Genomic DNA, 24,412 nt, shown 5'->3' on the forward strand with positions numbered 1-24,412 from the left:
GGGGGGGGGGGGGTTGGGAGATGGAGCAAAGGAGGAAGGGCAGAAAGCAACGAAGAGGCCCATGAAGCACTGGGCCAGGCAGGGCGGGTCTGTCACCTGTGTGTGCCTGTGGTCATCACCCTCACTTTCGCCCCCACTACCCCCTCCAAAATCCAACAGCGCAGACCAGGAACCAAATATCTACAGTGTCCGAGGGCCTGGAACGCAGACCAGTCATGCTGGGGAAATCACCTAATTGATGGATACAGAGCCTAAACAATCCATTTACTGGGTGTCACCCTCGAGTTTGGCGGCTAGCACTGGAAGACAGAAGGGAGGAGCCTTCAGATAACAGCAGAACAGCGATCCCCTTCAGCATGATGCTTCCTATTTTGGTGGCCCCACCTCATCAGATAGCAAATAGTCAAAAAGCCCTGTCACCCTCTGTGTCGGGGACACAGTGCCTCTCTGAGAAGAGCCTCCATGCCAGGCCCGGGCTGGCTAATGACACCAAGCTTTGCACAACCTCCAAGCCCAACGTCATCCCACGCTGGTGTCCCATGCACCCAGCTTCGGAGTATCGGTGGCTCGGGGGTCATCTGGCCAGAGAGTGGCCCGAGCTCCTTCTCCTGTTCTTCCTCCTGTCTACTCTTTGCCTGATTGTGATCACTTCCCCCTGAGTTTTTTATTCTGTTGAGGTTTTTGCCTTGCCACTGGGATCCTTAGATTCTGGAGGCCCTTTGATTTGGAACCCTGGGCGCTCCTCTTCTTGATCACAGTGGGCACAGTCTTGTCCTCGTCCTCACGCATTAGAGCCATTTGATTTTGAGTTATTCCGGCTGCCTTGCACATCTCAATGGCTTTCTTTGCCCAGGAAGGTCACTTTGCCTCCACCTCCTCCTCGCAGAGCACTTGATCCAATTGTGCGTATTCCACACGCCCCCAGAGAAGCGCTCTTTCAAATGAGGTCCATGAGTTTCACACCTGCACGCCCTGGCAGCTAATTTCAGCTCGAGGACTCTGTGGGGCTGGCCCCCCCATGAGAGGGAAGATGCTCCCCGCCACTAACCTGGGGTGGCTTCTTTCCTCCTTAAGCTGGGCCCCCAGTGGACTGGCAATTTGATCCCAGCTTCCATGGCTCTGGGCCTCCGGAAGTCCCTCCAGTGGAGGCCCTGCCTCCCCATCCTGGCCGCTTAATGAGCTAGATGTCCTGAGCCAGCTCTGCGGAGGGGGCGGTCCAGCTTCCCCAGATGGAGGTCAGCCCACCAGAGCTTCTGTTCTAAAATTATCCCTCGTGCATCCCTCACAAAGCATCAAATGGTCATAATAACTCATATTTACAAAGCACCAGCGCATTCACTGCGTGGGATCCCACAGGGCTTTACAAACGCAACAAACTAATACACACGCTAACTAGAAGGCGCCTCTTGCCAACCCCTGCGAGGCGGCCACCTCTGGGGTGAGCGGCAGCAGCTGTCGATCTGCACCGGAGCCCCAGGACACAATGGCCAGGCCAGGGAGGGAAGAATGGCCGGGCTCTGGGAGGCCGCTCGCTGCCCCAGGCTGACACACTCAGCCTGTGTTATTCCAATCTGAGAACGTCTTTTGATTCCAACGCCTCTCTACCTGTTATCCAGGGATCACAGCTTTGCTGGCCATGCAGCTGCCTATTCTATTACTACCGGGGGATGGGGGGGCTCCAACCCCTGCTAACAACAAGCCTGGGTCTAGGAAACAGCATCTTGGTCATGCAGGCGTCCCAGGGAAACTGGAGTGTTGCAGGGGACAGATACATGGACAGAGGGGCAAGTGCATTCGGACAGGAGAGGCTACCATGGGGCGTCTCCCCAAGGTGCAGGGTGAGGTGGCGCCACTCCATCTCCATGGCTGCACTCCTCTGGATGGCTGAGGGAACCAGGATGCAGACACCTGCGGGGGCCAGGAGAACAAGCCCCTGACCACTATCTAGCACACACTAAGGTCCATGGAGCCATGCCCAGATCAGAATATGAGAGCCAGAAGGAACCTCATGTCGCTCAGCCTCAACCGGGTTTTACAGGTGAGCAAACAGGTCCAGCAAGGAAAGTGTCAAAAGTCACACAAACAGTGTGTCCCACTCTCAGTTCACTGTTCCTTCTCTTTCACCTCCTCCTTCCTAGGACTCTTCTATTTCTAATGAATAAAATCCACTTCGGGCACAGGTCATTTTAGCAAAGTAGGCCCACAGGACAGGGACCAGAAGCTCACTTACGTCACTCAGGTGCAGTGCGTTGAGGCGGGCTCGGGTGAACTCAGGGTGGTCGGGGATCAGGTTGTATCTGTGCAGGGCTTCTGCATCCCCCAACCTGTACAGGCGCTGTGGGTAAGGCAGACTCATGGTCAAGGGTGAAGCCACAGGGGAGAAGCAGCTGATTCTCTCTCCTGCCCCTCCCACACAACTGCCCACCAGATGGAGCAAAACCCAGCCCTACACAAGGAGAGGTCCTTCTAGAATCTTGTGCCTGGAGGCAGCAGCCTTTGGGACCAGGGTCAAGTGGAGGTGGCTGGTTCCACATAGACCCTGTTAAAAATATTCACCAAGATCTGCTCCAAATGGATCACAAATCAACATATTGGCTGGCCACACTTGCAGTCTAAGGTGTGTGGATATTTCAGAGGGTCTTTGCAAGGGAGCATGACACATGATTTTTACTGGTAATAAGATACAGCTTCAGGCCTTTGTTGTTTAATACTAATAGAAATAATAATAATAATACACCTAAGAAGTTATTCTTATTACAAAATGTCAACATGTATTCAAAAAAATTTAAGCTTTTCATAGTTCACCCAGGACCCAAGCAGATACAATTTTAAAATTCAAACTACATCATGATTGCTACATCTAGAGCAGCAAATGAAAACTTGTAGCCAGGTTTGGTGGCACACACCTAGAATCCCAGGGAATCAAGAGCCTGAGGCAGGAGGATCACAAGTTCAAAGCCAGCCTCAGCAACTTAACAAGGCCCTGAGCAACTTAGAAAGACCCTGTCTCAAAATAAAATATAAAAAGGACTGGGGATGTGGCTCAGGGGTTAAGCACCCCTGGGTTCAATCTCCAGTACCAAAAAAAAAAAAAAAAGTGCGAACAATTTTAGAAAGTATTTGAGTCTCATTTAATTTTAAAGAGGAAAATACAAGAGTCTAATCCAGTCTCAAATTCACTATGGACTTTGCAAATGCGAATGTACAGGTCAGTACAGCATCTGGGCTCCCTGTGTGGATGGGGCAGCTCTGTCCCCGTGCTTACAGGATCGATTCCTTGACAATCCAGGAGAGGGAAAAATAGGTTCCCACTTCTTGAAATAAATACAAGATAGAGGAAATGGAGCTAAATTATACAGGGAGCAAAAGCAGATTGAACGTAGCTGCTCTTCCTTTTCCTTTTCTTTTTTTTTCTTTTTTTTTTAACCTAACTGGGTTATATTAAGCTTTTAATTCCATTGCCATTCATCAGCAATTAAGATATATCTGGTCTCTCGCAGGGTAAGGGATCATCAATAATACTTGGCATTATTATCATTATGATTATGGATCAAGCCATAATAAGGGGCATTTATACAGTACTTGCCGTACTCGCTAAAAGCTTTATTTGCTTTTATTTATTTAATCCTCACTTAATTCACTTAATCTCATGAAATCATTGCTCTCATTTTTCCCCTGTCCCGCAACCCCCTTCACATAAGAGACCTGAGGTTAGAAGAGTGAAAGTAACTGACCCACAGTCATCTAGAGAGAAGATTTGCAATCTCAGAAGGTTTCCATTCCGGGAGTTAAATAATGGACCAGGCCTATGATACAGGAAGTCCCCACAAACAGGATTTGAACCCAGAGCTTGCGTTCTTCAGCACTGACCACAGAGCAGCTGCACCCCACCGCATGCCCAGGATGAGTGAGGAGAAAGAACCCACCTCGTTGCAATGCACGTAGCTATTCTTGGCGTGAACCAGATCTGGGGAGTCAACCACTGTGGTGAACTTGATACTGTCTGGTTTTTTACGGTATTTGGTCTATAAGAGAAAGACAAAGGTTTCCACCAAACACAGTCGCACATCATGCATTTTCCCAGATGAGGCTTCACCCTACCCCCTTTAGAATCAAAGATACCAGTGACATTATTGGAGAACAAATCTTTCTGGTGGGTACCCAAATCAATAGAATGGGAAATATCCAAGCTCTCTTCTGTGATTAGGAACATTTTACAGGTATTGACTCTCTTAAAGAAAAAGACTCTTCACAATAAAGGAATAGAGCAGAGGACAATGTTCAGCATTAACGTGATCCTGCTTGGACCCTGACCAGACAAGTTCCATTATGAAGGACACAGAGAAGGCAGAGTCACCCATAAGGGGATTCCAAGGGAGGGATCTCCAGGTCATTAACCTGGTGGGGAATTCAATGAAGGACACTGTGTGCCACCTTTAACACTCTCTGAGACTGTCTGGACACTAGACACTATGAGTCAACTCGGTAGGCAGGTGCAAACTCCTTGCCTCCAATAAAATAATGGCCATATTTGATCATGATTGTATATACTGTGTTTACTGAGAACCTTCTAACATGTTTGCCTTTAGTTCCCCAATAGTGATTTCCTTTGGTGGGAAATCTCATTCCGTTTTAGAATTTTGTTGCAAATGGTCCCAGAAAAACACTGGGAATCCAGCAGCNGTCACCTGCATCCCTTTCTTCTTCTCTTTATGGAAATTAGGCATTTTTAAAGGTGGAAAAGCCTCTCTAAGGAAATCTAAAATTTGGATCTAAACGAAGTCAATGGCATTTCTCTAATTTAGATATAAGCTCTGCTGTAACGCAAAATATCACTCTGGAAATCAGCCTCTCGGCCTTTTTAGTTTTCTTTCATTTCAGGATTCACAGTGCTCCTCACAGCTGGCCTCAAAGAGAGTCCGTTTCTGATCTGCTGTCTGCTGGCTAATGCCCCTGTGCCAATTCCACTCTGCCTTCCAACTGGTGGAGGGAGACATCACTCAGGCTTGGGAGCAGGTTTCAAAACCCCATGTCAGTAAGATTGCTTTTTATACCGCGATCTTTCAGTCTACACCGGCAAAGCTTTTGCCTTCTACTCTGATAAAGAACAGAGAAAATTGGATAAATTTCTGAGTTGGAGAGAATAATCCTACAGGGGCTCTTCACAGCCAGGCCTTGCTCCTTTCATAAGCCAGATGAAGTGGGGAGCGCTCTTTCAACTCGCCTTTTGTTGAGCTGAACAGTAGGATCGCAGGTAAGTCAGAAAGCAAGATGCAGGTTCCCCAAAGATCTGACTGCACCTCACACTCTCTTATAAATGGATCGTCTATTGAAATCTCCGCTCCCAGCCCAGCTTTGACTATTCACCAGACCCTAAAAACAACACACCTGCCCCAGACTTCAGGATAAAAGAGGGGAGAGGGCGGGGAGTGGAGAAGAATCAGCTACCCAAAGACGGCTTCAGAGAATGAGCCTAAGATAATAATAGACCTTCCCAAACTGCCCATCCAAATCTGGCTTCAGCAAACAGCAACCTCGCTATTTCCCTTCCATATACTAAGACCTGGAAGACACCTGCAGAGTCATAAGTGGGGTTTGGGGGCACCCCCGTTTTGGAGCACTCTGTTGCAAATACACTAGAGGCAACATTCAGTCTCTGAGTTATGATGAACCTGTGAGTGAATGATGTGAGTACCCAGGTGCCTAGAGGAAGGGGTATATGTACTAATTAGAAACATTATCATGTCACCTTGTGTGCAGTGGAGCTTGCTCTAGACCCACTATCTCGTTCCACCCTCACACTGTCCTGCAAAGGGAGGGTTCTTGTTCTCATCTGCATGTAGAACATGTTTGGTGTTTCAAAGATGGGCTGGATTCACCGAACAGCCTTGAGCTGCTGCACTCTGGGTAGGTGTTATGGTTTGGATCATTTTTCAAAGCATGGTCCCCAGGTTCAGGGGTGGGGCTTTTAGGCTTTTGAATCATGGGGATTTTGACTTCATCAGTGAATTAATCCACCCAATGGATTAATCCATTAATCCACTGATAGTTAATGGACTATTGGGAGGTGGGACCTAGTTGGAGGAAATAGGTCAATGGGAGCATGCCCTGGGAGGGTTGATCTTCTCTCTGGTCCCTTCCTATCTCTCTATTTCCCAAATGCCATGAGCTAAAAGTTCTCCCTGCCATGTCCTTCCGCCATGATGGAGTTGGCTACCCATGGACTGAGACCTCTGAAACCATGAGCCAAAGTAAACCTTTCCTGCTGTAAGTTGTTCTTGTCAGGTATTTTGGTCACAAGAACAAAAATCTGACTAACACAGTAGGCCACACTTGTAGTCAGGAGCACAGGCTCAGAAGCCAGAGATTGGGGTTCCTAATCCAGCCACATGCAGAAGCCAAAGAGACTGATCCAGGGGTCAGGAGACCAGAGCTGGAATCCTGCTTCACTTCCTCCTAGCAGTGGGTCTTGAGCAAGTCACTTCCCTGCCAGCCCGTGGAGTGGGGCACATTGTTACTGAGAGTATTCATGCTTTATTGCTGCATCTGTAAAGTTAGGAGTACTAGTACCTATCTAGATCTTAAATAATATTGTGCAAAATATATATATTAATGCCAGACCAGGGCAAGGGTCCCACATGTCTTAGCTATTGTGACTATTGTTGGGGAAGCTGAGGCATGGAGAGTTTCAGGAGTCTGCCCAAGGACACACACCTGTAAAGAGTGGGGCATGTGCTTTTCAGGACCTCCCATGGTCCCAGCATGAGATCATGGAGGGAGTATGGAATAGCAGTCTTGAAAAGGCACAAAGAGGCGGCAGGACGAGCATGTGTCCATGATGGACATTGCCAGGGCCAGCCCGGGTATTTCACAAACTCCTGAGGAAAGAAGGGCTTGGCCCTGACATGGGAAATCATGGCCTTGAGGAACTCAGCCCTAGCAGCAGGCATCTCAGCCCCCTCTGGCCCCTCACAACGCTTTCCTTCTGGCCTGGATGGGAGAGGGCAGGGGCAGCAGCTCAATTGAGGAGACTCCTTCTTGGACTACCAAGTTGAGGGACCTCCCGTTAAGCATTTGTTTCCTTTTCTACATAATATAACGACATGAAAATTGATTTTTTAAATAATAACAACAATAAAGCTGAAGGCTCAAAAGCAGCTGGACATTTTGAGGTCTACTATTTAAACTATCCTAGAATTGAGACTCCCAAATTAACGAATTTATAATCAAAAGACAGTGCATGTAGCATAACATGGTAGTTTAAGTTTTTAAGCCATAATTTCTTAACCTTCAAAAATGTAATATAGACCCTGGTCTTAAAATGTCAGTATGAGATTGCCAACCACTGTTTCTCCTGTTTAGATGATGTCCCATTTTTTCTAGTGTTAAAGTTTCCTTTCTGTTTAGAAATAACAGTGACATAAATCATACCTTCAGGTAGCATTTAGAGTTTTTCCCCCTTTTCCTTACTTAGTAAAACAAAATATGACATTATATTGATGCTGCCATTTCAAAAACAAATAAACATTTTTCTATGATTCCCAAAAATCTGGATCAGAGCAAACCTCTTTGCTTTTCCAGTGCAGAGACAGAGGCCTAGAAAGCCAGAAAGGGGGGGGGTCCTGCCCTGAGCAAGGACAGTGGCTGCCTCCAACACACACCTCCTGGCTCAGACTGGCGTCCTCACCTCCCCCAGGTGGCCTTGGAGTCTTCCCTGAGTGCCTGTCCTGTCTCAGCAGTTTCTTTTCTCCCCCAAAATAGACTATTGACCAGTTGGGCACTGGAGAGTCACATTTTGAGCTTTTCTTTTGGGTGGGTGGGGTTCTCAGGGTCACCTGCTAGCAGTGACCCTGAGAGTGGAAGTTGGCAGCAAGTAAAATCTCCCTCTGGGGGACCCATTGGTCTTGCACACTCCATACTCTCCCCAGTGGTGAACGATGTGATATTGCAAATCATAATTACTAACGTAATGATTTATTAAGACCATTACCATAATAATTGATAACCAAGTATGTGTTTGTAACACCCCTTTATTGCTATATCTAATTAAACTTAAGAGCAGGCATTGCCCTGAAGGCCCCCAGGACGGGAAGCATGTTGGGGGGAACATTCTAGAACAGCTAACACTTGTTCCAGTGTGCTATGGGCCAAGCTCGGTGCTAAGTGCTTCCCATGGACCAGTTCTCAACCGAGAACCAGATTCTCAACTAGGGCTAATTTTATCCCCAAGGGACATTGGCAATATTTGGAGAACTTTCTGACTGATGCAATGGGCAACCAGAGGATAAAGATCAGGGACATTGTTAGATATTTTACAGCACACAAGACAGTTCCCATCACAAAGGAATATCTGGCCAAAAGTAACACAAGTGCCCAAACTGGGAAACCTTGGTGAACACAGTAAGGGCTAATGTGCCAATGGCCCAGGGATCACTCTCTAAAACAGGACCACCTTCCTGCTAAAGGCCTGGAGAGACGATGTGTGGCACCGTGTCCGCCACTCTGCACATCCTGCATAAGCACTGGCCATGGTCACGTTGTCATCATTACTAAGTCCCAAGTCAGTGTTTCCATGTCCAAGGGTTTGCAAGGACAGGGACTGCCCAAGCTCACACATCCAGGGTGGAGGACCTGGGATTTGCATCTCAGGAGTCATGACAGGGGAGGGGCTGCTGCCCCTGCCACCTGCTCACTGTCCTTGCTCAGGGCAGGACCCCACATTCTGGGCTTCAGGGTCTACAGTACACCATAAGGGGCAGGACATCCTGTTTCAGGCTCCCTCCAAGGGAGCAGGATGGCTGAGAAAGTGGGTTCTAGAGCTAGACTTTGCTTGGTGCCTCCCTCATGCTCTCAATCTATAAGGTAGGAGTGATGTCTGTCCCCACCTTAGAGCTGTGGCAATGATACAAGCAATGGGCAGCAGTCAGCGGGTGTCAGCCGGTCCTGAATTATTCTTGTCATATCCTCACCTCCATACTTCCCATCCTCAGCCTAGACCCTGTGTTCTCTCTGACCCCATCTCCCATGACAGCCCCCCACTTGCTTCACTCTGGTCTCAAATATGCCAAGCCTGTTCCTGCCAGGACCCTGGCCTTTGAACTTGCTGTTCTATTTGCCTAGAATTCTCTATCCCCTTCTCTCGTCTCCTTTAGGCCTGTGAATGTCACCTTTCCAACAAGAGCTACCCTGATGCTGTATTTTAGATTGTGCCTGTGCATGAACACACACATCCACACCCTCTACCCACTCCCCTGAGCCATTTGTCTCCATAGCATGTCGCCATCCAACTTGCTATAGATTTGCCTTATCAATCATGGCCTATCTCCTTCCAGGAGAATAGAAGTCCCATGAGCATGAGATTGTTTTCCTTTTTTGTTGACTGTTACACTCCCAGGGCCTAGCACAGTACCTGGTATGTAGAAGGTGCTCAGCAGTATTGGTTGAATGACTGAATGATGGATTTCAACGTAGATGAAGCAAGTCACTGGGACTTGAGGGTCCAGAAGCCCAAGGAAGGGGCAGTGGTGGACACCAGCGTGTGGTGGAAGAAGGAAGGAGGGGCTGGTTTGCATTCCACAAGGGGCCTACCTCACTCTGCAGGGCGTGGGCTTTCTTGGCCCAGGCCAACTTCAAGTCTTCGGGTAGCGCTGTGAACTCGTGGTACTGAGTCCTGTAGTCATGGTCACTGGCCAGGGCCTGGGCCTTCCTGGCATGGACCAGGTGCACCATGTCCATGGGTAGGTGGCACTGGGCTTGGCTGCCGGCTGCCTCCCTCTTGTACTGATGCTCACTTTGCAGCTGGCCCATGAGCCGACAGTGCCGCAGCCGGGGGTCATCGCTTACACTGCGGATCCCGATGAGCTTCCCTCGCTCCTTCACAAAGTCGTGTCTGTAGAGAAACTGGACGGCAGCACCAGCGGGTCAGGGTTCTGTATCCAGCTGCTTAAATTCCATCTGTGCTACCCCAAAGACCCTAGAAAAATCACCTCTTACAAGAGGAGGTGAAGATTATAAGAGCCACCACGGCGGGGCTGGCCTGAGAGCTTGCCTTCCTCCCTGGGGAAGGAACAATTAAAACATTGCTCCATCTTTCCATCTAATTAGAATCAGATCCTTAGAACCAAAGCAAGGGTCCCACTCCCCTTACGTGTCCTGTGGCCAAACGGAATTTATCAAAAAGGGTAAAAGAGAAACTCGTGCTTCATCTGTTTGTGCTTGGCAAAACATTAAACCCAAAAGACAGGATCCATTTATTTGAAGTCCACATTTTCTGTGATTTGTTTGTGGGAAAGAGAAAGTCACCTTCATGTCCCAAAGCTACAGACGTTATCAACAGAGTGGCTGCAACGCAGCTGGCAAACCCTAACACTGTGGCAGGAAACTTCAGGGAGCCAAGGGGAAGGCATGTTAGAGCTGCCTAGCCGTCTCAGGGGAGATCCGGTTCCAATTCTGGGTGGGGTTTCAAAACAGGCAGTTCACACATTACAGGGCGTCCCCAGACGGCCCAGACTCTGCAATTAGAAATAAACCACAAGCTCCTTCCTGCTGGAGATCGGTTGCCTGAATTTAGCTCCCGATTCACAAAGCATTTCTTTCCCTCCCTCTGTCAAAGGATCTCATTCATAACTAATATATTCTGCAGGTGACATCCTGTCTCTCATGGTTATAGATTTGCTTTAATTCAGGGAAATCAGCCACAGACATTGTTTTACATGAAGTTAACAGAGATTAGGCAAGATGGAAGGTCAGAACATTCCACTCACATCGCTGGCGATGTCCCCAGAGGCCCTTGCAGCCTGGAAGGGGAGCGCATCTATTGTCAGCTTGTAGCCTTGAGCACGGAGATTATGCCAAGACTCCTTGTATTTTGCCTAAAGTGGGAACACATGTACATCTTTTTTAAAAAAAAATAAATTACATGAATCAGTGAACAAAGGCTACCCCTTTCATTTGTAGCACAGGGCTCCAGAACCAATTTCTGAGAAGCAAAGACTTCCTATTTGGAGAGAAAAATCTCAGCACATCCTGCGGCAGGCTCTGAGCACACCTATGCACCCGACACATTTGGGCAAAGGTAGGCGGGTTGCACAGGGGCATCTAAAACATGCATTTAAAACATGCATCTGTATTGTGGCTCCTGTGAATGCCAGAAAGGTCACTGTCAGGGCTCGTCACAGACACACAAGCATGCACAGCTGGGAGCATGCTCAAGTTGAGCAGTAGGACAGGCTTACGTCGCTCAGATTGGCCGCATTTGTTTTTGCTCGGACAAACTCGGGCAGACCCAGGGTCATTGTGTACTGGTGTCTAGCATCCTCTCCAGCTGCTTTATAGAGACGCTGCCCGCAACCGGAAAAAAAAAAAAAGAAAAGAAAAGAAAGAAAGAAGATAAGTGCTATGCGTTTCTGAAGTGCTGGACACTCCTCTTTTGTAACTGGGCAAACATGACAGCAAAAGGTCATTCAATGTCAGAGGTACATCTGCCACCTCCAGGGAGACATTTCCTCCCATACAAGTCTTTATGGGTCAAATCAGTGAAATAGGAGAAATATATAAAAAGCTGCTATTTTCTTTGCTCAATAATAGGCCAGGGAATGACGTAAATTTAAGGATGCTATTGACATTTCTCACGACACAGACCTTGTCCTTGGGGACAAAGCATAGATGATGCTAAGACCTGAGAGATTTAGAAGAAGCCCTGCCTGAAGGAAGGGGGCTCCCAGTCCTGTTGTGCGTCCTGTCCTGACACCAGGGATCCTCCCCATGAGCAAGCCCATGCCAGGGCTGTCCTGGATGGCCTCATCCTCTACAGAGTATCGATCCTGATGATTAGAAAGGGGGCTAAAGGGTTGCTGAGTTCTCCGAGGCCAGAGGCCATCATAAAAGGTATTGTCACTGCTTGGCACTCAATTCACAAGAGAGGCAGGAAAGGTTAAATAAGAATTTAAAACGGATAACATCACTGAACCACACCATGAATTCCACCTCTCCAGACTTTTTTCTCCAGCTCACTTCTTACTTCTTAGCTTGGGGTGAAAGTGGAAATTAACAGTATCAATCATATTCAAGCAAGGCAGGATGGCACATGCCTGTAATCCCAGCTACTTGAGAGGCTGAGACAGGAGAATAGCAAGTTCAAAGGCAGCCTCAGCAACTGTGAAGGCCCTAAGCAACTTAGAGAGACTCTGACTTAAAAATATATATATCATATCAATAGTCAAATTTCACTTGACTTCTAAAAGTCACAGTCAGGAGAATCTTAAAACCTAAAGACAACTCAATATTTACATCTCTGCTCAGCACACCTATGTCAAGTCAGTGAAAGAAGTAGGATCAAAAGGGTGGGAAAGACGGCTTATGGAGTAACATTCTTTTCCTTTTGCTAGAGCCAGGTAAATAGGGAGTGAGAAGGAGAGGAGGCAGGGATCAGGAAGACTGACGAGCCCTGAGCCTTGGGACCGTCCAAGCACAACCACAGATCCTCCCCACAGTAACAATATAAAATTGGTGAGTCCATATTTGCCTAGATAGAAGAAAGGAATTATAGACCAGAACTTGTCAGACTTTAATGTGCAAAGGAATCATCTGAGGCTCTCGTGACATAACCTTTGGATTCAGTGGCTCAGGGTGGGGACTGAGCACTCCCAGGGGACGCTGCAGAGGCTGGTCCAAGCCAGCCCTAAGGGAGCAAGACCACAGACTAACCCACATTCCCTACTGCTCCTCTTTCCCTCTGGACAATATTCAGACTCTGCACATCATGCTCTTTGCTTTCTAAGCCTCCGTACAAACACAGGCTCTTCCTCCTCCCTCAGCCCACAAATATCAGTTTTTTAAAAGCCATAGGAGAGTTTACCTCGTTGGTAATCTGGTTGCTGAACTTTGCATGAAGGAGATTGGGGGTGTCCGTCACAGTCGTGTACTTGATCGACCCAGGATGCTGACGGTATTTACTCTAAATCCACACACGAGAAAGGAAGACGACGCCTCCGTAAGGTTTAAACCCAGAGGAGAACCAGTTCTTGGAATACTAGTTAAAGACTCATTTTGCAAAGGCTGCAAGCCTGTCGCTCCAGAGTCCAGTCGGTCCCCTACTCTTGTGACCTCCCAACTTACGGGGATGAAGAAGCAGAGAGGAGGACAGGACGGTGGACTGAACCAGACACTCATGAGGGGAAGGGGAGAGCTAGCCTTTGCCATGAAAGCAAACGAGACTATTTAAATTTGAAGTTTGCTCCCGAACAGAGACCCGGTTGCCCTGTGCTTGAGGTGACACTAGGGCCAGCTTTGTAGCCTCTAACCATGCACCTGCCACACAACCCAGGAGACCAATAATCCCAGATACTGGGGAGGCTGAGGATCAGAAAGTCACTAGTGGGGCCCACATCTCTGGGTTTTCTTTTAAGCTCCAACAGGATTCTGATGTATCATGAGCTTAAGAAACCTTCATTTTAGTGACTTCCTTGAAGAACTGGAGCACAAACAAGACCTAAACTCCCACGAGAAGCACACTGGGAAGCCACTGGAGCTCCTGGGCTGCACTCTGACACCTTCTACTCCTGTGCCTCCATTATGTACCCTTGTCCTTGCATAGACTGTGGAAAGAAGTCCTGTGGGCATCTCAGGACTGAGCTACATTACCCAGGGGTGCAGAATTCTAAGCATTGCATATTCTCAAAAATTACCACCAATCTTATAGTGAACACTTTGTATATAGCTGACACATGAACTGTGCTTAGATTAGTGTGAGTCCTCACAAAAGCTAAATGGGGAGGCATGAGTATTCCCATTTGATGACTAATTAAGAAACTGAGGCTCAGAGAGAGCTGGTCACTGGTCTGAGGACATACAGCAAATGAATACTGGTCTGAAACTTCAATCTCTTATCTATTGGTCTCCAAAGCCTGTTGGCTTTGCATTGTACCACAGGGCCACTTTTCAAAGGGACAGTGGATAATTGTTACATGTTAATTCAGGAACTGACTCCAGGGTCACAATGACATCTTCAATGGCATCTAACTGCATGGAAAAAATCAGTGAGGACAGAAGCCAGGCAAGAGGCTAGGTAGTGAGCCACCACTGTGACAGCTGAAGTTCCCACTGGCCTTACAGCCCCACCCCCAGTCCCAGTCACCTCACTGATGAGCTCAGATGCCCTCTTTCTTCCTTCAATCTCTAACGTGCCTGGAATGACGCAGGCAACGCCTCGCATGAAGTTCAGGTCTGAGCGGTACAAATTCTGCAAGGAACAATACAAAGAATCAGAAAAGCTGAACCCTCAGAACAATAGCAAGGAGAAGCCAGAGGTCTGTGACATAGCATCTGTCATCATTAGAACTCAGGGCCGCGTCCGTCTCTCAGATACACCATGCTCAGCGATCGCACAGATGCTTCTTGGTAAATGCTCATTAGGGGGGAAAATGTAGGTCAGAAGAAGATAATTCTGCTGTCACTTGTCTCAGAGTAGCTGTGGTAGCGACGCTAGACAGATTTTCATTTTAATGTGAGCTATCAAAAAATAAACGCTGGGGTGGATTGCGGGTAGGAAGTCAGTCGTCTTGGGGCGTGCGTGCAAATGGCTTAACAGGTCTTCTAAAACAAAACCCGGCAGCAGCGGGTGTCATTAATTAATTATGGGTTAAGAAAGAACTAATAAACGAATCCAAAACACTCTGGCAAAGGCCTGTCTGAGCCTGCCTGGATAGGGGCGAGCGTGTGCACCAGAGTGATTTGGGATGACAGTTTAAAGAGTCCCCAAAGTCACTCCCCTCAGCCAGCGAGGTGGCCCCTGGGCCTTCTGCCTTCCAATTGCCATCACGACAGGAGGCAGGGCAAGCGAGGGCTCTGTGCAAGTGACAAAGGGGCCCGGGATGAGTGTGGCAGCTCCCTGGTTCCTACAGCTGCTCTCAGGTTCCTGACAGCTGATGTCATTGAGTAAACACCGTACACAGGCATAAAACTCCAAGAGACAACAGACACCAGACCTGAGCGCCGCTCAGCTCGCTGGCACCACCAAACCAGGAACGGGGTCTCGTGTGGTGTTCTACTCTCCTACAGAGGCCTGTTACCTGCAAATCTCAGAGCATGCACACCTGGCAACCTGGGATAGAGGTGTGAGCAAAACAGGCTGCTGCTGCTGCTGCTGCAGAGGAGCGTTAGCTGCCTCTCCTCCAGAGCCAGTAAGTCCTCCTTCTTCCTGCCCCTCCCTGGCCTGCTGCAGAGGACAGGCACCAGGAGAAGCCTGAAGAAGGGGCTCTGATTCCCCAGACCTCCTCCTGCGCTCGCTTCCCCTGACGTGGGTCAGTTGATGGATGGGCTCTGAGCAGCGTCTACAGACACATCTTAGTGCTCCCCAGAAGCGGGGACAGGAGTGGAGAAAGCTCCAAAAGGAACCCTCCATCCAATGTGCAGCCAGAGGCAAAGCCACTGGCAACTCCTGAGTGTGAAAATGTATGAACCTAGGGGCATCTCCACCACTTGAACCTCAAGTTCAAGTCCAGCACCCCCCTCTCTCATGTACAGTTGTGTGATCTTGGGTAAGCCGTTTATCTTCTTGGCACCTCACTGTAACTTCTCTGTGTGGTGGGGATGAAGACCATCCCTTCAGGGTTAGTGTGAGGAGTAAACAAGAGAATGGGTGAAAACACGGTGCTTGGAATTGAGCAAAAATACTCAGTAAGTGGTGGTTGTCCTTATTGACTCGTGTAATTGTGCAGGAACTCTCAGGTTGTGTCTCAGAAGAAGATGCACATTTAGGATTCCCAAGGCCTGCGGCCTTTACTGAGCTGTCAGGAGCTGCAGGCCAGTGCTGCACAGTCAGACCTGGGAGAAGAAGGGCCTCGAGGGAGAGGCCAGGCCTCCTTACCTCGCTCTGCAACTTGTGAGCTTTCTTGGCACAGCGCAGCCTCAGGTCTTCTGCCAAGGACGTGTGCTGGGGGAGTGGATGTCTGTAGTCCTGGTCGCTGGCCAGGGTCTGAGCCTTCTTGGCGTGCACCAGGGTTACCATGTCCAACGGCAGATGGAAGTGTGCCTTTGAGTGTTCAAAGCCTTTCTTGTAATTCACCTGGAGGGGCAAACAGATCAACAGCGGCTATTTCAAAGCCACCATTTGCAATGGGACTGTCAGCAAGAGCCACTGCAGTGTAAGTGTCCCAGGTCAGCCCCGGGGATGTTCCTGACAGGATTTGTGCTCCTTACTTGTGAGGAATGGCCTAATAAGCAGGGCTCAACTCCAAGTCCTGCCATTCACCACCCCAGCTCCTGGAGGTCATTGATCTGGGTAAAGAAGGCCCACAGCTCCCCTGTTAGGGGAGAATACAAGGCCCAGGATAGAACGTCAGTGATCTCCTGGCTCAATTCGTTAGATCTTCTCATTTTTCCAGAGGTATGAAGACGCACGGCCACCCTGGACCCTGTCCACTTTTTACTCTTTTCCACACCATCCACTCAGGTTCAGGGTTCAGACACCAAGGGTCCTCATCTCACAGTAACTAAGGAAGAACTTTCTCAAAATATTAGGTGACTTCCTGGTCAACCTGAGGGCCAGGAGCAGTAGGGTGGATGCCTGGAGAGCCAGCCCTGAGGGATGGACATTCCCCAAACCCAACGCATATCCTGAGAAGGTAAGGGAAACCCACTCCAGACCACGGCTCCACACCCTCCTGGAGGAGCTACTGGAAGGCCTGTGAATTTCAGCCAGGGCCCTCTCGGGAGTCAGGTGCGTAATCACCACCTTCTCTTCCTCGTCCTCCTCCATCTTTCCCATCGCTTCCCTGAAGCTCCATCACCCCACCCTAAATTGCCACTCCACTTATCCTGCCCTCGCTCTAGCACAAGGCCAAGCACAATTCATGCCCAACCCCACAGTCACAGGACAAAAAGAAAGGGGGGTGGGTATTAGAAATGGGGAAACCGAGACAGAGAATAAAACAGCCAAGAACATGTGAAGCTGTGGAAAGAGTATGAGACATGGAGTCGGCGCCCCTTCCTGGCCTTGCTCCTCTCTAGTTGACCTTAACTAAGGGACTGAACCACCCAGTCTCTAATTATGACTTGGATATGAGGTGTCCCTCAAAAGCTCCCGTATTAATGCAAGAATGTTCAGAGGAGAAATGGCTGGATTGTAAGAGGTGAGAAGATTAGATTATGAGAGCTGTAGCCTTATCAGTTCATCTGAGTTTGAATGGTTCAGCCGGCGGGTAACTGTACACAGGTGGGGCATGGCTGAAAGAGGGGGGTCATGGAAGTGAGCCCTGGAAGGGTGCATCTTCCCTGTGGCCCCATTCCTCCTTCTCTCTTTCTGTTTCCTGGCTGCCATGAATGGAGCAGAGCTCTCCCATCATGCCTTTCCGCCACGATACTCTCCCTCACCTTCAGCCCAAAGCAATGGACTTGACTGACCATGGACTGAACCATGAACTATGAGCCCAAATAAACTTTCCCTCCTCTAAGTTATTCTTGTCAGGTATTTTGGTCACAGCGATGCAAACCAACACAGTCTCCATCTCCTTATCAGGAAACCAGGGTGAATAACAAGGCAGAGTTAGTTCCCAGAGATGGTTTGAGGTTTTATGAGACATTGTACATGACAGCATTTGGACTTTCGTAACATGTTGAATGCAGATGTTACCAGTGGTGTTAGCCAGCTCACATGTGCAAGGAGACAGCATGTACACACATGTGCCAACACCCCGGGGGTCAGGATCAACTCTGAGGGTGGTGGCAAGCTCAGATGCCCACATTTGTGCAGGTAGCACAAATAAGTGAAGGAAAAGGCAGAGGAGGAGGGGCAGCTGCTGGCCAGGAGAGCACAGAACCCCTCTGTAGGGAGCTACCAGCAAGATGTTGGTAAGCAACCTCAACCCACGGTGGCCTTCGGGAACCCAGTCTAGATTCTCAAACTTTTATGTCACACTTTCCGTTTTTAAATGTTTGCAGCTAATTCACTCCGCAGACCAAACAAAATACCTCTGCAGGCCATAGGCCACCATTTGCGGTCAGTGTTCCAAATCAAAGAATGTCCTGCCCGGAAGGGAACTAAGGGGTCAACTCATCCAACCTCATTTGATAACAGAAGAGGCTGAAGTCCAAACGCAATTTAACAACAGAACCAATGCCCACTTCCACAAGGACAAGTGACACTAGTTGGCTGTGCCATGAGCATGGTTAAGCGGGGCCCCCGGCTCCGGTCGCATTTTCTCCTACTTACATCACTCTGCAGTGAGGTCGCGTGCACTGAATGTGCAAGGCTGAGATCATCTTCCAAGCTCCGGGAGCCAAGCATCTGTCCTTTCATTTTCTCAAATGCCTCTTTGTATTTGTACTAAAGGGAAAGAGAGCGGGAGAGAGTAACAGCTCGGGGACAAGGGACACGGAATGGAAGAGGTGGGTATTGGGCAAAAATGTTTTGTTCTTTTGACAGTAACTGGGTGAGTTAAAAGAAAACGCGCGGGAGTTGTCAAAAGGTCTATTCTTTCATATGCAAGACTCCCAATGACTAAAGGGCTCAGCTATGAAATGGCAGGACACATTAGCACTTGGGCGGCCCGGGCTGCAAGAAGGTGCACGCATTGTTAACGGTCTCTTCACACAGACTCCCTTTATGAAAACTCTTGGTGGAGGGTACATTTCATCTGCCCGGGGTCCATGTTTACAGTCCAGCATTTGGCTTTGTACCCCCGGCTAGGGAATTTTTTTTTGTTGTAAGGTATGTTCTTTTGCACTGGTCATTATCTGATTGCCCTAACACAGTCAGTTTGGAGAGGAGAGGAAATTATCCACAGGCAAAAGAAGGCAGGGGTTAGAGGCAAAAAAAGAGCTAAAGCTGGGTAGGATGAAACATTGTCATAGTATCGGATGCTCACATCACTTATGATTTCACTAGAAGCCTTTGCTGCCTGGAACGGAATGGCATCCAACCTCAGTTTATATCCACCGTCTCGAAGTTTACTCCAGGATTCCTTATACCGCGTCTGGAAGAAAGATGTGTACAAATAAAGACCTTCATGTGACCCGGTGGTTCCTAAACTCTGGTTTACCAAAGTCGGAATCTGGTTTGTGGTGGGCTTCTCTCCCCCCCACCCCAATCCTAACCCCAGTTGGGTTTGGAGATCACTGGGCTTTAGAACAAATGTTCAGAGTGGGCTCCTGCCTCCCACCCACTGTTGGCAGGTAAACCACAGAGAGAGGGGTTAAAAGCAAAGAGTCAGACCCAGATTTTTCTGATCAGCAAGTTGACTGGAAGAAGGGGGTGCAAGGCTGCATTTGCATAGCTCTTCATGTTAAGATAAAGAAAAACCAAATGTCTCTATTGAAGAATAGGAGTGGCATGTAGGAGTGTAGATGGAGATTATGGGGGACGAGAGTTAAGCCCCCAGGCATCTCCTTGGCACAGCCCCGGATGCACTCAGCTTTACTGAGATACTTCCACACTTCAGCTCCTTGGTACACATCCCTTTGCACCGAGGCAGGTAGGTCGTCTTCCCTGGCTCATTCTCTGCAATGAGCTCAACACTTCTGCAGAATCAGCTACATCATTTGCAGGGCCCAATGCAAACCAAAGTGTGGCTCTCCTTGTTCAAAATGGCCACACGTTTCAAGAGGGTGACAGTAAAGCTTAAAACCAGCCCAGGACCTTTTGAGCACTGGGCATGGTGCATGCCCATGAAGGTACCCTGACTTGCATCATGGAAACCAGTGTCCCTAGTGGTTCAAGTCAACCTCACCTCGCTGATGTTCATGGCATTTAGCTTGGCCAGCAGGACCTCAGGCAGGTCTGTGGTCTGCGTGTAATGATGCTTTATGTTCTCTCCTTGTTCCCTGTACAGCCTCTGTGGATGGAGAGAGGGTTTGCATTAAACCCAGAGCCTCCCCATGCATTGGGCACATTGCACTCCAGGAGACCAAGGTGCTGTAGCTACCATGTCCTCATGGACACAGGATCGCGGGCACCCCGCCTGCACCCAGATTTATAGCTGACATGGCAACGTGCACATCATTCTCTCCCCAATTCTACTTTCCAGCTCAGAATATGACAGCTCAGAATATTTCCCCTCTGTGAATACGCCACTCCTAGCACACCTCTGAGGTGAGTGCAAACAAGAAAACGAAGTCCAGTTTCCATCCGGTGATTTGGTTATTAACTAAAAGTGGCGAGAGGGCATGAGGAGGCAGAAGCCTGTCTGTGGGGTTCCTCTGACTCCATCCCTGTCCCCTCTCCCATCTCAAGGATTCTTGTCCTAATAAACCTCCCCTGGGTGGGTATGGGGCTCTTTTAACCCATAGCTCTGATTTTGGCTTCTGATATCCTTGTAGTTTGCAATGACATGAGGAGGTGGCATCAGTAACCAGAGAAAGTTTCTAAGCCAGGGTTTTCCATCCCAAATCTTAGCTGCTGTGTCCAAGTTCCTGCGTATCACAGCAGTGCCCCCTAGAGGTGATTAGGGTAAGGAGGAAGCAAGTATTGTTTTTCTCAGAAGAAATTCCTATTTGACCATCTGTGTTTCTCAGAATTCAATTTGATTTTGATGGGCTGATTAACAAGAAATTATAAATTCCTGAGCCCATAAGCTTGGAAATCATCCCACTGCCTATTCTGACAAGCGCCGGGCCCATTTCAGAATTCCTGTCAAATAAGGCACAGCCGGAATGATATGCTGGGACGCAAGGGAGAGAATTTTAAAACCCCTACCCACGAGGTTTGGGAATTTTCCATGTGGCAAGTTGAACGATTTGAAGAAATTTAAAATGTAGCTCTGCTTTACCCAAAGAGCCATGGGCTCCTCTCAGTTGAATTGGCCAGAGCTAATCCATGTCCCAAAGTGAATTTTTATAGGAACTTGTCATTCTGTTTAGTCTCTTGTGAACCCAGCACTGAGAGGGCAAAGGGTCAAACCTTGGTTCCACATTATAAAGGGAATATGGGAAATGGCTTGAAAGCCAGGCTAATGTCCATAAATCAGATTCAAATCGTTTTCAAAGTCTGGGAAACAGAACTATTCCTTTCCTTGGGTCCTATAGACCCCTAAGCATGGCTTCGGTATTCCAATTAGCAAGAATCTCACCCCAAGTTCCCTTCTGAAAAATAACACTTTCAAACAAAGGAGGGGGGGAGGACTCATCACGGAATCTTCAAGACATGCAAATGGGCAGGAAGGAGGGCATCTTGGGGCAGTGGGGTGCGGAGCCCCACTTGGCATCCTAAGTGCAGGAACGCCCCGTTTGCATCCTAATGAGGAAGCATCCCCGCTAAGGGGAGCCTCAGCAAAGGACAAGGAGCTCCTTCATCCTTAGGACGACAGAAGGAGCAAGCCCAAGATCCCCTCCGCTTCAATCGCACTGTTGAAAGAAGGGCCCACTCTTAGAGTCATAATGTATATACATTATCACTTACATCCACTGCTTGGGTATAACTAATTCTGGCCTGGACCATCTCCGGAGTGTCTTTAATACTGGTAAACTTCAAAGCATCTGGATGCTGACGGTACTTCTTCTGTTGAGCAGGAAAAGATCAAAGCTGTGAATTTTGTGCTGCTCTTTCATGCCATTTGAAAGAGAAAATCATAGGTTGCTTGAGATTAGAGTGAATTTGTGAACATAATTATTATTCTGCTTCCTCCATCTTTATATCCTAGGTGCCTTCAGGTTAATATTTGTTTCAATTTAAGAATAACCTCATGTCAATTAACATTAAAGTATTTCTACCTGGTGCAAAGACAACATCTCAAAATTAGGTTATACCAGTAAAAAAACTGTAGGATCCACACTTAGGAAAGGATTCCTTTTATAGGCTTCAAATACTATGTCGCAGTTGTTTACATATCTTAGTTTGGCTCTGAGAGCGTTCATAGTTACTTATCCATTGAAGCTTTCTATTTTCTTTCCATAAAAGGACTTGGCACACATTATCACAGTCAAAACCCTGGCATTTAACAGTCAGGGAACGTACACTAGCCAATAACTTAAGAGGCTGGTTCGGTTAGCATGTGTAATAATTCTTTAAAATATTAAATAAGAAAAGGGTGCTATGATTGGAATGAGTCACCACATAAATTGAGAGACACTGAAACAAAAAAAAAAATTCACATGCTGGCAAAGGCCTTAGAACCCAATTTTGAAGTATTTTGAAAATCATGCTTAAATTAATTCCTTTTTCCTTTAATCAAAGTATTCTTCCCAGGCACTGAAATAGTTGCTATTTTAATAGGACTGTGTCGTTTGTTTTCCCAAATCAAATAATTATTTAATAAATATCCCTTTATTTATCCTAGTTGGGCTTTTGTGTATGGTGCTAGGTCGTATTAGATGCAGTCAAATGTAGCCCATTACCCATTTTTGTAAATAAAGTTTTATTGGAACACAACCATGATCATTCACCTATGTATTGCATATGGTCATTTTTCAGCTAGTTGTGACAGAGTCCATAAAACCTGCTGGGCTAAGAATATTTACTATCTGGTCCTCTCTGGTCCTTTGCAGAAAAGGTTATCTGACTCTTGCTTTACACCATAGGCATGTGGAGGGTGTGTGTGCAGGTGGGGGTGTGGGTGTGTATGCATGCATGCCCACCTGTGGCTCTTTCAACAATGCCTGGCACCCTGACAGTTAAGAAGTCAACTCAAGGGAACAGTAACTTAAAAACATGGTGGCCTGAAGTGAGATAGTTGGGAAAGATTGTTGAGTGATGTCTTCCCTTTCTCCCTGAAGTTTGAGGACTGGTATGAAACAAAGACATTAAGAAAGATAACCAAATTCCTTGAGAAAGTTTGCAAAATGATGTCATAAATTAAATCACCAAGGGATAAATGGTTCCCAAAAGATTTCTTGGCTGCCAGACTTAGACTCATACCAGAATTACTTTGAAGGCAAGTTATGCAGATGGTGGTCTTTACTCTTCGTTTCCTTTTATGAGTAGGCCCCAAATTGAGAGGTAAGGATCATGAATCATCAAACCCACATGTTTGTTCCTCTAAGTTTTTCAGGTTCATCTGCCTGAGAGGGTCTCTCCTTAATTTTACAGAACAACTTAGGGCAGTACTGTCCCCACTGAGATCTGAGGACCTTCTGAGCCTCAGGTGTTATTGAATAAGGTCCCTATGCTGATCTGGGTGAGGCCACTTTTGAAATCAACCCTGCTGTGTGTCATGTAACTAGAATGCTCTCCCCTGGGAAAGTATCAGTGCGGAGCAGGTGTGCTTGAAAAACCAGCATGGGTGTCCCTCTGTGTGGACTGTGCGTTTAGTAAGAAAGTCTCCTCAAAACGTCCCAGGATGCTCATTGCCAAAGCTTAAGCATTTAAGGGATGTGGCCATTGTGATGCCCAGAAAAATCCAGAAAGATCAGAGTACCCCGAAGTTAGTCGAATGCTCACCTGCCTCCTGAGCAAGCCCCTCCCCAAACAGACATGAAGAGGGCCGGGTGGGTGGTTTGATGGGGGGCCTCTGTGTGAGCAGGAGCCACGGATGACTGGCCGGGGGCACCCAGTCCAGTGGCAATTCTGCCTCCTGGAGGACATCTGCCCATGTTTAAGACCTCTTTGGTTGTCACAGTGAGGCAGAAGGTGCTGTGGGAATCTGGGGTCCAGAGATGCTGCTAAACACCCTGAGAGAGACACAGGCAGCTCCCCACAGCACAGAGTTAGCAAAGCGTCAACCGTGCTAAGTCTTTAAAATTGCTGCTCAATGAACCGTCCTGAAAGGTGGTGAAATGGCTCTTTTTATAAGCAGGAATGCCCTCGGGTCCAGCCAGGGTGGCTATAAGTTGGCAGGAGTGAGATCTAAATTCAGTAGAATCTAATCTACTCTCACAAGAAAGCAACAACCATGTCACCACGTCGGACACCACGTGAATATTCAAAAACTGTTTACACTGTGGCCGAAAGAGAGAAGGAAAACGGGCGTAAAGTCACACAAAGCGCTTTCTGGGTGCAATAAATGTATCTTTTCATCATCTCTCCTGTGCTGCTTCATTAAAAAGGTAAGTTGGTGGGTAGCAATTGAGCTCCTTTTGATTGTCATTATTATTCATAATGTCATTTGTCACCCACTTTGTTTTTGCTGGGGCTCTATGGGCCCCCACTGGTGTGTGTTTGGTATGTGGTTTCCCTCTAATTACCAGCCCTAGTCCGGGTTCGGAGGCCTTTCATGTGGCTTTGCCTTCTTCTTTGCCTTTTGAGTGGAAATTATTTTAATTTTATACAGAAACGCCGCACGCCTAATGCAGCCAGGCCTGGTACACGCTGTCAGGAAATCTCACCTCGCTAATGAGTTCTCCTGCCTTCTTTGCCTGCTCCACATTTAATGACCCGGTGGCGACCCAGCCCGTGCCTTTCATCCACTTCACATCTGCCCTGTATTGGTTCTGACAAAGGAGAGAGAGAAAAAAAAAAAAAAAAAAAAAAAAAAAAAAAAAAAAA

General features: G+C 47.8%; 1 protein-coding gene across 5 annotated transcripts in view; it reads right to left on the reverse strand.

Moving 5' to 3' along the window:
- The window catches only part of LOC107149901 (nebulin related anchoring protein), a 70,235-nt gene that overhangs the window by 4,663 nt on the left and 41,160 nt on the right, over positions 1-24,412 (reverse strand). For all 5 annotated transcript variants that reach the window (XM_015494812.2, XM_048807363.1, XM_015494813.2 and 2 more), the window contains 13 exons: positions 24,253-24,357; positions 21,392-21,490; positions 19,725-19,829; positions 18,864-18,971; positions 18,209-18,322; positions 15,866-16,063; positions 14,135-14,239; positions 12,857-12,955; positions 11,235-11,339; positions 10,764-10,871; positions 9,589-9,900; positions 3,927-4,025; positions 2,231-2,335 (listed from right to left, as the gene is read on the reverse strand). In XM_015494812.2, coding sequence (XP_015350298.2) covers positions 2,231-2,335; positions 3,927-4,025; positions 9,589-9,900; positions 10,764-10,871; positions 11,235-11,339; positions 12,857-12,955; positions 14,135-14,239; positions 15,866-16,063; positions 18,209-18,322; positions 18,864-18,971; positions 19,725-19,829; positions 21,392-21,490; positions 24,253-24,357 — 1,662 coding nt within the window. The remainder of the gene's footprint in view (positions 1-2,230; positions 2,336-3,926; positions 4,026-9,588; positions 9,901-10,763; positions 10,872-11,234; positions 11,340-12,856; positions 12,956-14,134; positions 14,240-15,865; positions 16,064-18,208; positions 18,323-18,863; positions 18,972-19,724; positions 19,830-21,391; positions 21,491-24,252; positions 24,358-24,412) is intronic.

This window comes from Marmota marmota, unplaced genomic scaffold (assembly GCF_001458135.2).
Source record: "Marmota marmota marmota unplaced genomic scaffold, marMar, whole genome shotgun sequence".
Taxonomy (NCBI): Eukaryota; Metazoa; Chordata; class Mammalia; order Rodentia; family Sciuridae; genus Marmota; species Marmota marmota.